This window comes from Oryctolagus cuniculus, chromosome 15, assembly GCF_051225735.1.
Source record: "Oryctolagus cuniculus isolate XC-2025 breed Fujian yellow rabbit chromosome 15, ASM5122573v1, whole genome shotgun sequence".
Taxonomy (NCBI): domain Eukaryota; kingdom Metazoa; phylum Chordata; class Mammalia; order Lagomorpha; family Leporidae; genus Oryctolagus; species Oryctolagus cuniculus.
Window position 1 is genome coordinate 59,989,115 of NC_142881.1, and position 14,658 is coordinate 60,003,772.

General features: G+C 46.1%; 1 protein-coding gene across 12 annotated transcripts in view; it reads right to left on the bottom strand.

The window, feature by feature from the left end:
- Window positions 1-14,658, bottom strand: part of RUFY2 (RUN and FYVE domain containing 2) — a 43,988-nt gene that overhangs the window by 3,717 nt on the left and 25,613 nt on the right. For 6 of the 12 annotated variants that reach the window (XR_016222208.1, XR_011382422.2, XR_011382424.2 and 3 more), the window contains exons 14-16: window positions 4,606-4,735; window positions 4,173-4,267; window positions 3,004-3,052 (exon numbers count right to left, since the gene is read on the bottom strand). Coding sequence is in view for 7 of the 12 variants with exons in the window: in XM_008270047.5 (XP_008268269.3) it covers window positions 3,004-3,052; window positions 4,173-4,267; window positions 4,606-4,735 (274 nt within the window). In the remaining 5 variants the exon portion in view is untranslated. Of the gene's footprint in view, window positions 1-1,001; window positions 1,167-3,003; window positions 3,053-4,172; window positions 4,268-4,605; window positions 4,736-11,529; window positions 11,606-14,658 lie in introns of those variants that run through there. The other 6 variants (XR_016222207.1, XM_089314939.1, XM_089314938.1 and 3 more) reach the window with 3 other exon arrangements.

Sequence of the window (14,658 nt, forward strand, 5' to 3'; positions counted from 1 at the left end):
CAGCCCAACCCACTCTACCACAGGCCTGCCCCTCCCCGCAAGTTCTAAAAGTCAAGTTTAATTAGCTGTTAGGTAACCTTTAGAAACAGACATACGTAGTCTTAGGACCCAATACCTAAAATTTATTTTATTTTTAAAGATCTATTTTATTTGGAAGTCAGAGTTACAGAGAAGGAGAGGGGGTCTTCCATCTGCTGGTTCAATTCCCAACTGGCCACAATGGCCGGAGCTGCACTGATCCAAAGCCAGGAGCCAGGAGCTTCTAAGTCTTAGACAAGGACTTGGGCCACAGCAGAGAGCTGGATCTGAAGTGGAGCAGCTGGGACTCAAACCGGCACCCATATGGGATGCCAGCACTGCAGGCAGTGGCTTTACCTGCTACGCCACAGCACCAACCCCCTAAAATTTATAAATTGGCCCTTTTTTTAACCAATCTTGGCTGGACTGAAATTCCAGTTTCCTGGATACAACCCCAGCCTGGGAAGTGACAAGTAGTTGGGAGAGCTGTCTGCCTGTCACAGGTTAGATCACAAGATTAATTTCAGGTATTTGTTTCACAGACTAGCAAAACTATGTGTGCTATTTGTACACAAGGAAGTCTAAGCCTCTTCAGAACAAAGGATTAAAAATTCATCTACAGTTAGAGGGAGAGACAGAGATCTATCTTCTGGTTTGCTCCCCAGTCCTGGCTGCTTCACATTAGCTCTCTGCTAATGGCCTGGGAAAGCAATGGAAGATGGTCCAAGTGCTTGGTCCACTGCACCCATGTGGGAGATCCAGTAGCAGGATTTAAAAATCCCACAGAAAGTTGTACCTAATTTAATGAAGGCCTGGGAGTAAACTGAGTTCATAAGCAGTAAGGAGATAAAGGAACAAGTTAACAATCTAAAGCAAGCAATGACTAAAATCCAAAATGTGAAAAACAGTTTAGGAGAGCTGTTCCAGACCCTTCAACTGCTGAACAGCGTGGAAGAAAAAAAAAGTCACATAAATCCATTTACCTGTATTATCAAAATGGGAAAACTAGGTATTTTGTTAAAGATCGAGGTAAACGGGCCAGCATTATGGCACAGCAGGTAAAGCTGCCGCCTGCAGTGCCGGCATCCCATATGGGCACTGGTTCTAGTCCCGGCTGCTCCTCTTCTGATCCAGCTCTCTGCTATGGCCTGGGAAAGCAGTAGAAGATAGCTCAAGTCCTTGGGCCCCTGCACCCACGTGGGAGATGCAGAAGAAGCTCCTGGCTTCAAATCCGCATAGTTCTGACCATTGCAGCCATCTTGAGAGTGAATCAGGGGATGGAAGACCTCTCTCTGCCTCTGCCTCTGCTTCTCTCTAACTCTTTCAAATAAATAAATCTTTAAAAAAAAAAAAAAGATGTGAATAATAAGAAAAGCAACAAAGATTATGTAATATAGAAGAGTTACTAATAATGAGTACAATAAGGAAGTATCTGGGGGACTGACTTCTAAGATATTGCTCATGTTCCATTAGAAGATAAGCAGAAGGTATGCAAGGCTCTTGAAAAATAATTTATTTGAAAGTTACACAGATGGGGCTGGCGCTGTGGCATAGTGGGTAAAGCTGCCGCCTGCAGCGCTGGCATCCCATATGGACACAGGTACAAGTCCCAGCTACTCTACTTCTGATCCAGCTCTCTGCTATGGCCTGGGAAAGCAGTAGAAGGTGGCCCATGTGGGAGACCCAGAGGAAGCTCCTGGTTCCTGGCTTCGGATTGACACAGCTCTGGCTGTTGCGGCCAACTGGGGAGTGAACCAACGGATGGAAGACGTCTTTCTTTCTCTCTCTGTGTAACTCTTTCAAATAAATAAATCTTTAAAAAAAAAAAATTACACAGAGGGAGAGACATTTGCTAGTTCACTCCCCAGGGCCACAACAGCTAAACAACTCCCTTGGGACTACAACAGGGGCCCAAGGACGTGGGCCATCTACTGCTTCCCAGGCCATAGCAGAGAGCTGGGTTGGAAGTGGAGCAGCTGGGACTCGAACCGGCACCCATATGAGATGCCAGCACTGCAGCAGTGGCTTTACCTGCTACACCACAGCACCAGCCCCAAGTACTATTTTCTAAAATATTTTCATGTGACACTGATTAAAAAAAATGAAGTAGCAGGCCAGTGTTGTAATGAAGCGTGTTCACTTGCAGTCTGCAACACCAGCATCCCATGAATGAGCCCCCGGCTGCTCCACTTCTGATCTATCTCCCTGCTTATGTGCCTGGGAAGGCAGTGGAAAATGGCCCTACTGCTTGGGTCCCTGCCACCCACATATGAGATCCAGTAAAGAGTTCCTGGTTCCTGGCTTTAGCCTGGCCCAGTCCCAACCACTGCAGCCATTTGGGGAGTAAACCAGCAGATGGAAGACCTCTCTGACTCCTCCTCTCTCTCTTAACTTGCCTTTCAATTAAATAAATACATCTTTTTAGGAAAAAAAAAAAAAAAAGGGTATGTAATGGTAGGGTAAATAGGACACTATTTCTCCTGTGTTGTCGCTGGTATTCTTGAAAGACACGTTCACACTATGTACTATAAACTGTACCCGCCGCTTTCACACAGACTAATGCATGCGATTTTTTCAGAGCAACTCTGCAGAATCACAAGCCCATTTCAGAAGAGGAAACAGGTTTAATGAAGGTATGTGATTTCCTGAAAGCTAAAAACAAATAGACTGGCATATGAACTCAGGGACTCTCGAGTTCAGAGGCACTTTATTTCACTCTATCATGTCAGGCTTCATAGGGACCTACATACAAAATACAATATACTTAAATATACGAAATACTTAAATACAAAAATACTTCTATGGCCAGTTTCTAACAGGAAGCTTATTAATACTGTGATGCTGGAGCACAAGGAAGAGCAAGACTGTCGTCATGCAGCTCTCCATTCTGTGCTGCATCCCTGTGTCTACCCGGGGCTTTTCCTTCTCCAGGAGACTTTCACGTGCATCAATACCTTTCTACGTAGGGAAACATGTTATACTCACCTGCAAGGCTTTGTTGGCTTCTTTTATGTCTTCTATCTTAAGTTTTGATCTAAGAAGATTAGAAATAGGTACAAATTTCAGTACACATATTTAAACAAAACCCCCAGTAATGTATCAGAAAGTATTATTTTTTTCATAGAATATAAAATTGTATATGGTATATGACCCTAATGATCTTTTCTGGCTAGTGGGATATTTCCTATTTTCCTATACTTCCTGAATTCCCTAAGGCAAAAATGTATTTTTTAGATTTAAAACTTGCTTCTCTAAGGAAAGAAATGTTGGCATTTCATGTGATCATTTATTGTAGACTTACTGTGTGCCAGACACCCTGCTTGACCCTTTGCTTGCCTTCTCTCATTTCATCTTCACAAAAATCTATTAATGAATACAGGGGGGCTGGCACTGTGGCACAGCGGCTTAACACCCTACCCTAAAGTGCCGGCATGCACATGGGCACCGGTTTGGGATCCAGCTGCTCTACTTCCGATCCAGCTCTCTGCTATGGCCTGGGAAAGCAGATGAAGGTGGCCCAAGTCCTTGGGCCCCTGCACCCACGTGGGAGACCTGCAAGAGGCTCCTGGTTCCTGGCTTCGGATTGGCGCAGCTCTGGCTGTTGCCGCCAATTGGAGAGTGAACCATCGGATGAAAGACCTCTCTCTCTCTCTCTCTCTCTCTCTCTCTCTCTGTGTAACTCTGACATTCAAATAAATAAATCTTTAAAAAAAGAAAAAAAGACCGCATGGTATGAAGTTAAGCCCTGCCTCCAGAAGGTGTAAAAACCAATCCACATCTCTCAATTACGGCTCCTTCTCAGAACAGTCTGAAACAGAGTGCTCTGGCTGTTTTGAAATTTCAGCTTCTGTTGTACGGAGAAAAAGTATTAAGTGAACTTCTGAATTATCTGACATTGAAGAAATGAAACGAGATTCTTTGCTGTCACCTACTCAGACACATTCACAGCTAAGATCCATTAAAATGAAAACACTTTCAATAAAATCTCTCCAATCTAGTACTTTCTAATTTGTGAAGTTATTGTGTGATTTTTCTATACAGTTCATATCTTTCTTTCCTATACCTAAACTCTTCTGCCTAACTGGCTTGGTAACACTCATTCACCTTTTAGAAGAATCAAGGACTACTTAAATAAAGGAAAAAAGACCAATTACTCGCTGAGCTTGTTGCCGAGTTCTTGGAGCGCTTGCTCTTGTTCATGACAGATTTTTTTCAATTGCTGGTTTTCATCCTGGAGGCTAAGGAACTCCTTCAAAACAAGAAGTGAGAAAAAAAAAAAAGTAATTAAAAAAAAAAAAAAAGAAACTCCACATGGTGTGTGTGTATGTGCATGGGTACCCTTAATAAGGAACAAATATCCCTTAGCTTTCAATAAGAAACAAAACCATGTGTCCAGAGCTCTTTCCTAGCTGCTCTGTGTAGCAACTATTTTCCATTCACTTTCTCCTCATTGATATTTAAGATGACTAGTACATCCTGTTTTCTTGGTATAAATGTAACTTATGATTTAAGTTTGAAATAAATTAACATTCTGAAATAAGTTAACATTTATTAAGATATAATTGTTAAAGTTTTACCACTATTTACTTTTTTAAGACTAGCCATTTGTTGGGTCTCATTTCTAAGATGAGATAAGGCATCTTTCTCCTTTTGAAGATCTTCCTGCAAAGTTTGCCTCCATTCCTTCTCAATCTTCAAATCAGTTTCCAGCTGAACCCTTGAATGACAAAATAACAAACAGAAGTTCAAGTGCTATTTCTCATGTAACAGTTGTAAGCATTCTTTAATAAGAGCAACTTTCTGATTACTTTTGCTTTTTTTTTTTTTTTTTTTTTTTGACAGGCAGAGTTAGACAGTGAGAGAGAGAGACAAGAGACAGAGAGAAAGGTCTTCCTTCCGTTGGTTCACCCTTCAAATGGTCACTATGGCTGGCACGCTGTGCTGATCTGAAGGCAGGAGCCAGGTGCTTCCTCCTGGTCTCCCATGCGGGTGCAGGGCCCAAGCACTTGGGCCATCCTCCACTGCACTCCCGGGCCACAGCAGAGAGTGGGCCTGGAAGAGGAGCAGCTGGGACAGAACTGGCGCCCCAGCCGGGACTAGAACCCAGGATGCTGGCGCCACAGGTGGAGGATTAGCCTAGGGAGTCGCAGCACCGGCCTACTTTTACTTTTTTAACAAAAGGTTTACTTATTTATTTAAAAGCAGTCAGGGGCCGGCGCCGTGGCTCACTAGGCTAATCCTCCGCCTTGCGGCGCCGGCACACTGGGTTCTAGTCCCGGTCGGGGCGCCGGATTCTGTCCCGGTTGCCCCTCTTTCAGGCCAGCTCTCTGCTGTGGCCAGGGAGTGCAGTGGAGGATGGCCCAAGTGCTTGGGCCCTGCACCCGCATGGGAGACCAGGAAAAAGCACCTGGCTCCTGGCTTCGGATCAGTGTGGTGCGGCAGCCATTGGAGGGTGAACCAATGGCAAAAGGAAGACCTTTCTCTCTGTCTCTCTCTCTCACTGTCCACTCTGCTGTCAAAGAAAAAAAAAAAAAAAGCAGTCAGACAGAGAGAGAATCTTCCATCTGCTGGTTCACTCGCCAAATGGCTGCAATGGCCAGGGCTGGGCCAGATAGAAGCCAGGAACTCCAGCCGAGTCTCCCACGTGGGTGGCAGGGTCTCAAGTATTTGAGCCATCATGTGCTACTTTTCCAGATGCATTAATCTGGAGCTGGATCCGAAGCAGAACAGCCAGTACTCAAACTGATGTGCCAACATGAGATGCTGACGTCACAAGCAGTAGCTTAATCTGCTGCACAACACCAGCCCCCATTTTTGTCTTTCTTACGCATTTCCTCCAGACACTTTCTCTCCTTTCTGGTTTTTGAAGATTCATTTATTTACTTAAGAGGAATAATCACAGAGAGAGGTCTTCTATCCCAGTGGCCACAAAAGTCAGAGCTGGGCCTGCCTGAAGCCAACCAGGAGTCTCCCACATGCATGAGTACAGGGGCCCAAACATTTGGGCCATCTTATGGTGCTTTCCCAGGCCACCAGCAGGGAGCTGAATTGGAAGTGGAGCAGCCGGGACTCGAACCAGTGACCACATGGGATGCCGGCACTACAAGCGGCGGCTTTACCCACTACGCCACAGCACCAGGCCCCAATTTGTTTCTTTTTAAAACTTATTTTATTTGAAAGGCCCAGAAACAGAAAAGAGATAGACAGATAACCTCCCTTTTTAGCTGGATGGCTCCCCAAATGCACACACAATCTGGGGCTGGGCCAGGAGCCAGGAACTCCATCAGGGTCTCCCACACGGGTGGCAAGGACCCAAGTACGTGAGCCATCACCTGCTGCCTCCCAGGGTGTGCATTAGCAAGAGGCTGGAACCAGGAGTGCAGCCAGGATCTGAATCCAGGCACTCTGATATGGAAGCGTCCCAAGTGGTATTTTAATCACTACACCAAACGCCTACCTCATCCTACATATTTTTTGGAAAACAAGGTCAGCAGCAGAATTTTCTGATCACTAAGTGTCAGCTCATTTGCTAGCCAGGAAAAAAAATCCCTGCTAAATGACTTTATCATCTATTAATTCTATATTCATAAATGTGGTATAAACATACTATGCTATACTGAATTATAACAACTGGTTACACCCTGGGAATAGAACTAAGAAAGGAACGGGGACTTTTAATTATTGATACTTCTATGCCACATGAAAAATGACGTAAGGAATTAATTAAACACATTCTGATAAGTATTACAGCAATTACTAAATCAATTTAACATAATCAGCCTTGGTACAAAGTATCACTTTGGAGATTACTGTTGGAAACTAAGTACAGGACAGATCTAAGACTACCCAGGCACTGGGAAAGTCCGCGCTGCGTGGGAATGTCAGTTCCCATCTGAGAGCACTCCCACAGCACTGTGAAAGGTGCTAGCTGGAGAAACTGAAGTTCTGCCAAAAATGTAACTTCCATAATTCCGTACAAGATAAATACATTTCACATTGTAGTTTCTAATGCTTTACATTTTAACTGTAATAGTATTTCTTATAATACTGAACATATTACAGTATTGTGTCAATATCTTTTGTGTTAACACCTTCATTACTTTTAGCTGTTTTCTCATAGTAAGCATTTTCATCTACAGCAACATACTATCTTACAGAATAAATATTACATTTTATAATTCAGGCTGAAAAGAAGAGATAGCTGAAAATGGAATTTAAAAACTGTGATAAGCACTATTTCACTACTCATTTAAAAGGAATGTTGATAAGTATATGTTACTAATACTGAAGTAACTAGAGTAGAGTATTGAGAGTAAACCTGTTGGGTGGCCTCATCAACCAGAACCAGAAACAAGCAAAGGAAAAATTTTCAGTTATATAAATATGTAGTAAAAATACATGTTGAATAACAAAGGCAGAAACAAAGAAAAAAAGGAGGAAATATAGTTACATAAAAAATATTTAAATGGAAAAAAATTAAGAACAAAATTTTAAAACAAACAAGGGCAGGCATTTGGGCAAGTGGTTGAGCCATTAACTAGGATGCCCACTCCCCACATCGAGTGCCTGTGTTCGATACCTGGCTCTGCCTCCTGACTCCAGCTTCCTGCTACCGTGAGCCTGGGGAAGGTGCTGACAGGCCAAGCACTTGGGCTTCTGCCACTTATGCGGAAGACCTGCACAGGATTCCCAGTCTGCAGCTTCAGCTCTCTGGTCATTGTAGGCATTTGGGGAATGAACCAGTGGATGTGAGTATGCTTATTCTCTTTCACGCTCTCTGCTTCTCAGTTTTTTAAAATAAACAATAAATGCATAAAACATTTCACTAAATTTGAAAGACTGGGGGCCAGCATTGTGGTACACTGGGTTAAGCCACCATCTACAATGCTGGTATCTCATATCAGAGTGCCAGTTCAAGTCTTAGCTGCTCCACTTCCGATCCAGCTCTCTGCTAACACTCCTGGGAAAGCAGCAGTAGAGGACCCAAATATCTGGGTCCCCGCTCTCACGCGTGGGATCCCAGGATTGAGTTCCAGGCTCCTGGCTTCACCCTGGCCCAGCCTTGGCTGTTGTAGCCGTCTGGAGAGCAAACCAGCAAACTGAAGATCTCTGTGTGTTGTGTGTCTCTCTGAAACTCTGCCTTTCAAATAAATAATCTTTTTTTTTTTTAAATGTGAAAGGCTGAGGCTAAACACATAAATTTGTCGCTCCCCCTCTTCGTGGAGGAACGACACAGGACCCTGCGCTGTTCTTTCGTCTGCTCGGCCCTCCCCGGGTTTGCTGCTGGTTCTTCCCGGGTTGGCTACTATCCCTTCCACCTCCGTGGAAGGGCAGTTCCCCCTGGCCACATTCCCCACTTCCGCAGGGGAGTGGCACTCCGCCGGCCGGCTCGTCTCGGGGGGCTGCACAGGTGTTCCTTCAGCTAGATGTTCCCCATAGATGTTCCTGGTGCATGCCGTCTCTCTCCTCCTTTATAGTCCTCCGCCAATCCCAACTCGGCTGCCCACACGCCGAGTACGCTGCTCTCCTCCAATCAGTAGCAAGTCCTGCAGCTTGTCAAGTTGGTGAGAGGCAGCTGTGCGGAAGCTGTTTACTTCTCTCCCAGCGCCATATTGTGGGAGAGCAGATGCATAGAATAAGTCTTAATTCCAGTAACTCAGTCTAGTCCAGTTTGCTCCCCACAGTGGGAGAGCAGATGCATAGAATAAGTCTTAATTCCAGTAACTTAGTCTAGTCCGAGCTGCTCCCCACAGATCCCCCTTTCTTTTTATTTTTTTGGCGTTGATACGCGCCTGTCTTCGGTGTCCCGCAGCACACACTCTGCTCTACTTGCTAGAGTTGCCACAGGCTCTTACAAGTCCTATCCATCAGGCAAACCGAATCCGGGTCCTCTCTTCGCCATGTTGTGAGGAGGTTTTTAGGCGCTGATGCGTGCCTGTGTTCGGTGCCCTGCAGCGCATGCTTTGCTCTGCCTGCAGGGGCTTACAAGCTCTATCAGGCAAACCGAATCCAAGCCTTCTCATTGCCTTATTGTGGGGGAGACTTATTAGTGTTGGTTCGTGCCTATCTTCGGTGACCTGCAGCTCATACTCTGGTCGAGCTGCTTGCTGGCGCTTACCGCCTTAAATCAGGCAGACCGAATCCAAGCTTAATATTGTTGTATTGTGGGGAAGCCTTACTGATGTTAATTCGTGCCTGTCTTCGGTGACCTGCGGCGCATAAGCTGCTAGCTGCCCGCAGGTGCTCATCGCCTCACTTGATTAGGCAGACCGAATCCAAGCTCTCACATTGCAGTGTTGTAGGGAGGCCTTTTTATTTCTCTATTTCTCTATCTCCGGGCATTCCTATTTCTCCCATTTTACTTCTATCTTCCAGCATTCCTATTTCTCTCATCTTACTTCTAAACTTCTGTTTCTCTTATCCCTGCGGCTTCCCGGTGCCTCGCCCTGCCGGCAGCTTCACGGCTCTGCGCGGCTTCCCGGCGCCTCGCCCCGCCGGCGGGCTCCGCCCCGAGGCTGCTTCTCGGCGGCTCGCCCCGCGGCAGCTTCACGGCTCTGCGCGGCTTCCCGGCGCCTCGCCCCGCCGGCGGGTTCCTGGCTCTGCGCGCACGCTCCGCGGTCTCCACGCACTTCGCGCCCGCACCACGGCCTCGCGCGCCAGCCCCGCGTTCTCTATCTATTCACGCCCCGTGCTCTCTCTGCACGCGGCGGCTTCCGCGAATGTTTCCGCCACCACCGGCATTCAGTCCAAGTTCCCCGGACTAACCTGGCGAATTTCAACCTGGCGGCCCACGTCTCTGCCTCTGGTTCCAGATCTTCGCCTCTTGCTCCCCGGGGTGACTTGAAGAATTCCAAGGTGGCTTATATCTCCGCCTCGGCCTGCACTCGCGGCTTCATCCTCCCTAACATTTTTCTCTACCCGGTATGTTTCCTTAAGTTTTCTTCCAACAATATTCCTCTCATTTCTCCTGGCTTCTCCCCACAGTCCGTATCCGAGTCCAAGCCTCCTCCAGGTTTCACTTTCGCTTTCAATCTCCTAGCTTCCCCGCCATAGTCCACATCCAAGTCTATGAAAGCTTTCACTTTCACTTTCAATCCTAACTTCTTTCCCACAGTCCATATCTGAGTCTATGCCTAGGCTTTCAATAGCTTCTTCTGGCACCTAGGCTCTTTGCTAGTCTCTCTCTCCGGTATTTTCCTGCTTCTTCCCGTTTCTTTCCCTCCTAGGTTTCCTATCCGAGTCACGGCACCATTATGTCGCTCCCCCTCTTCGTGGAGGAACGACACTAAGTCCTGCCTAGGCTTCATATCCGAGTCACGGCACCATTATGTCGCTCCCCGTCTTCGTGGGGGAACGACACTAAGCCCTGCCTAGGCTTCATATCCGAGTCACGGCACCATTATGTCGCTCCCCCTCTTCGTGGAGGAACGACACAGGACCCTGCGCTGTTCTTTCGTCTGCTCGGCCCTCCCCGGGTTTGCTGCTGGTTCTTCCCGGGTTGGCTACTATCCCTTCCACCTCCGTGGAAGGGCAGTTCCCCCTGGCCACATTCCCCACTTCCGCAGGGGAGTGGCACTCCGCCGGCCGGCTCGTCTCGGGGGGCTGCACAGGTGTTCCTTCAGCTAGATGTTCCCCATAGATGTTCCTGGTGCATGCCGTCTCTCTCCTCCTTTATAGTCCTCCGCCAATCCCAACTCGGCTGCCCACACGCCGAGTACGCTGCTCTCCTCCAATCAGTAGCAAGTCCTGCAGCTTGTCAAGTTGGTGAGAGGCAGCTGTGCGGAAGCTGTTTACTTCTCTCCCAGCGCCATATTGTGGGAGAGCAGATGCATAGAATAAGTCTTAATTCCAGTAACTCAGTCTAGTCCGGTTTGCTCCCCACAGTGGGAGAGCAGATGCATAGAATAAGTCTTAATTCCAGTAACTTAGTCTAGTCCGAGCTGCTCCCCACATAAATTCTTACAAATAAGTATTAAAAAGCTGATTACTTCAAAGGAAAGAAATAGGTGACTTTAAAGAGCAACTCACACACACACAAAAAAATACAAAAGGCTATCTCTAGTAATCAAAGATATAAAAACTCAAAACAGTAAGGTACAATTTTCCAGGCTAAAGGGATACTTTAGAGGGCCAGTGCCGTGGCGCAGTGGGTTAATCCTCTGCCTGCGTCACAGGCATCCCCCCACATGGGTGCTGGTTCTAGTCCCGGCTGCTCCTCTTCCAATCCAGCTCTCTGCTGTGGCCTGGGATAGCAGTAGAAGATGGCCAAAGTGCTTGGGCCCCTGCACCCACGTGGGAGACCAGGAAGAAGCACCTGGTTCCTGGCTTCAGATCGGCGCAGCTGTGGCTGTAGTGGCCATTTGGGGAGTGAACCAATGAAAGGAAGACCTTTCTTTCTGTCTCTCCCTCTCACTGTCTCTAACTCTACCTCTCAAATAAATATATAAAATCTTTAAAAAAAAAAAAAAAGGGTTACTTTAGATTAACTATAACATGATGGTCTAGACTTACGTTAATGGGTAAGATACAGTATCCATGATGTAGTAAATATACAAGATACTAACGAGTGTACAGCATGGTCCTATTTCTAAAAAATACAAAAAAAATTATGTATATCAGGGAGACTTAGGGACACTTGTTAAAATGTTTCAAAAAGGTTAGTTTTCATTTTCTTCATATTTTCTAAGGTTTTCACCAAGAGTGTGTAATCTTTTCATAAGGAGAAACTAATACAGTTATTTCTATTTTAGGGGGACAAACAGAATTTACCTTTCTCTGACAAAGTCTCAGCTGCCCATCTCCAAACACACAGTTCCAAGTTTTCAGAACCATCAGGGGTTCCCCCGCTCTCCAAACTGATAATGTGGTCATGTTCTACCAAAATGGTGCCAACCGAGAGACAGAGTGATTTTCAGTTTCACCAGAGACAACACCTCTCTGCACTGCACTCTGTCCTGCTCAGAACTTTACCCACACAAGGGAGGGACCTGGCTGTATCTTCCTTTGGGTGGGGATCATGTAATAGCATTACTGAAGAATATGCTGTATCACTGCAGAATCAATATCAGATTTGCCTGACCTAGGATTTTGTGAAGCAAAAAGGTGACTCAATGGGAGAGTGCCATTGCTTCAAGACAACATCCTGCTACCTGGCCAAGTGCCCCAGTCTTGCTTCTCCTGTGTTTCATTTGCCAGGGCACAGGAACGGACACAGCAAAGCTGGGGCACCAACAATAAACTTGATGACTTAAACGTTCCCTAGGATGTTGGTTGCCAAAGGAAGCCCTGAAAGCTCTGGCTATACCTTTCTGAACGCGCTTAAAATTAAGAGGGAATTGCAGATGATGAGCTATCTTTGTTTTTGGAGGGTAAGCTTTAGTTTCACAATATTCAAATGACACAAGTTTTCAAATAGGCTAAGATTCCCCAGATTAAAGACTTATTCTAGGGGCCGACGCCGTGGCGCAGCGGGTTAATGCCCTGTCCTGCAGTGCCGGCATCCCATATGGGCGCCGGTTTGAGATCCAGCTGCTCCACTTCCAATCCAGCTCTCTGCTGAGGCCTGAGAAAGCAGTAGAAGATGGCCCAGGTCCTTGGGCCCCTGCACCCGCGTGGGAGACCCAGAAGAAGCTCCTGGCTCCTGGTTTCAGATCAGCACAGCTCCAGCTGTTGCAGCTAATTGGGGAGTGAACCATCGGATGGAAGACCTCTCTCTCTCTCTCCACCTCTCCTCTCTGTGTAACTCTTTCAAATAAATAAATAATAAGTTTTTTAAAAAAAGATTTATTCTATATATCAATTCTTCAAAAATATTTTTAAGGAATTATTTTATTTATTTGAGAGACAGAATTACAGAGAGGTATCTTCCATCCACTGGTTCACTCCCCTAAATGGCTGCAGTGGCCAAAGCTGGGCCTGTCAGAAGCCAGAAGCCAGGAGCTTCTTCTTTTCCTACGCGGGTTCAGGGGCCCAAGGACTTGGGCCATCCTCCACTTCTTTCCCAGGCCATAGCAGGGAGCTGGATCAGAAGTGGGGCAGCTAGGACACAAACCAGCGCCCATATAGGATGCCGGCATTGCAGGCAGGGGCTTTACCCGCAATGCCACAGCGCCAGCCCCCAAAATATTATTTTTGCAGTAAACGGAGAAGCAGCTTAGAATTCTGGTTCTAAATGAGATGGAGTAAACACATTACTCCTATCTCTCCAGCTAACTTAGGCTCAAAACCCTTTCCATTATGCACATAATAAACACGATGCCTCTGAGGGACACAGAGAAAGATCAGTTAGGAAATTCAAGGCTCAAGGATCAATACGGTGGTGAGTTGCTAAGATTTTTCTCCTGTAGTTCAGATTGACTAACCTAACCCTCAACATATAAAAACCAAATGGGCACAGACCAAAAAAGCCCCAAGAAAAGTCTGCTCTTTTTCCAAAGGGCTAGAAAGGAGGCAACATAGCAACATAAAAGCCATTTTGACCATGCTCTATTCCAGCAAAACAGGAGAGGAAAAAGCAAGCAAAATCAAAAAAAAAGGAACAAAACACAGGAAAACAAAATGAACAGTAAAATGGTAGATTTAGGCTCCAATATGTCAATAATTATACTAAATGTAAATGGACCAAACATACTATGAAACACAGAGTTGGCAGGATTAAAACAACATAACCTTTATGCTGTGTAAGAGGAACTCACTTCAAATACACAGATACATTGAAAGATGATGGGGCTGGGGCCGGCACTGTGGTGCAGTGGGTTAAAGTCCCAGCCTGCAGCGTCAGCATCCCATATGGATGCCAATTAGAGTCCCGGCTGCTCCTCTTCCAATCCAGCTCTCTGCTATGGCCTGGTAAAGCAATGCAAGATGGCCCAAGACCTTGGGCCCTTGCAGCTGCGTGGGAGACTGGAAGAAGCTCCTGGCTCCTGATCAGCACAGCTCTAGCCACTGTGGTCATTTGGGGGAGTGAACCAGTGGAACAGAAGATATCTCTCTCTCTCTCTCTCTCTCTAGCTCTAGCTCTACCTGTCTGTCTCTTTCTCTCCCTAGCTCTACCTCTCTCTCTCTAGCTCTACCTCTCTCTGTAACTCTTTCAAATAAATTAATAAAGAAAGAAAGATGATGGGACTGGCATTGTGGTGTAACAGGTTAAGCCGCCACCTGCAGCCAGCATCCCATACAGGTGCTGAATCAAGTCCCAGCTATTCCACTTCCAATCCAGCTCCCTGCTCATGTGCCTGGAGAAGCAGAAGATGGCTCAAGTCCTTGAGCCCCTGCAAGTCCTCTGAGACCCCAAAGAAGCTCCTGGCTCCTAACTTAGGATCGGCCCAGCTCTGGCCGCCCCAGGAATTTGAGGAGTGAACCAGCGGATGGAAGACCTTTCTGTCTGTTCCCCTCTCTCTAACTCTCTAAAATAAATAAAATAAATCTTAAGAAAGAGAGAAAACTTAGAAACTTATATATAACACACAACATGTGGTCTTGTTTAATGATCTATTAACAGAAGCTTAACTCTCATTTTCCATAGTTGCTTTCTTTTAATAACAACAACAGTATGTATTTACTAGCAGAAAACTCAGGATGTTTATACAGTTAAATGAAAATTCCCCTGTCAATGTTGCATCAGTCCTTTGAGATATTAAC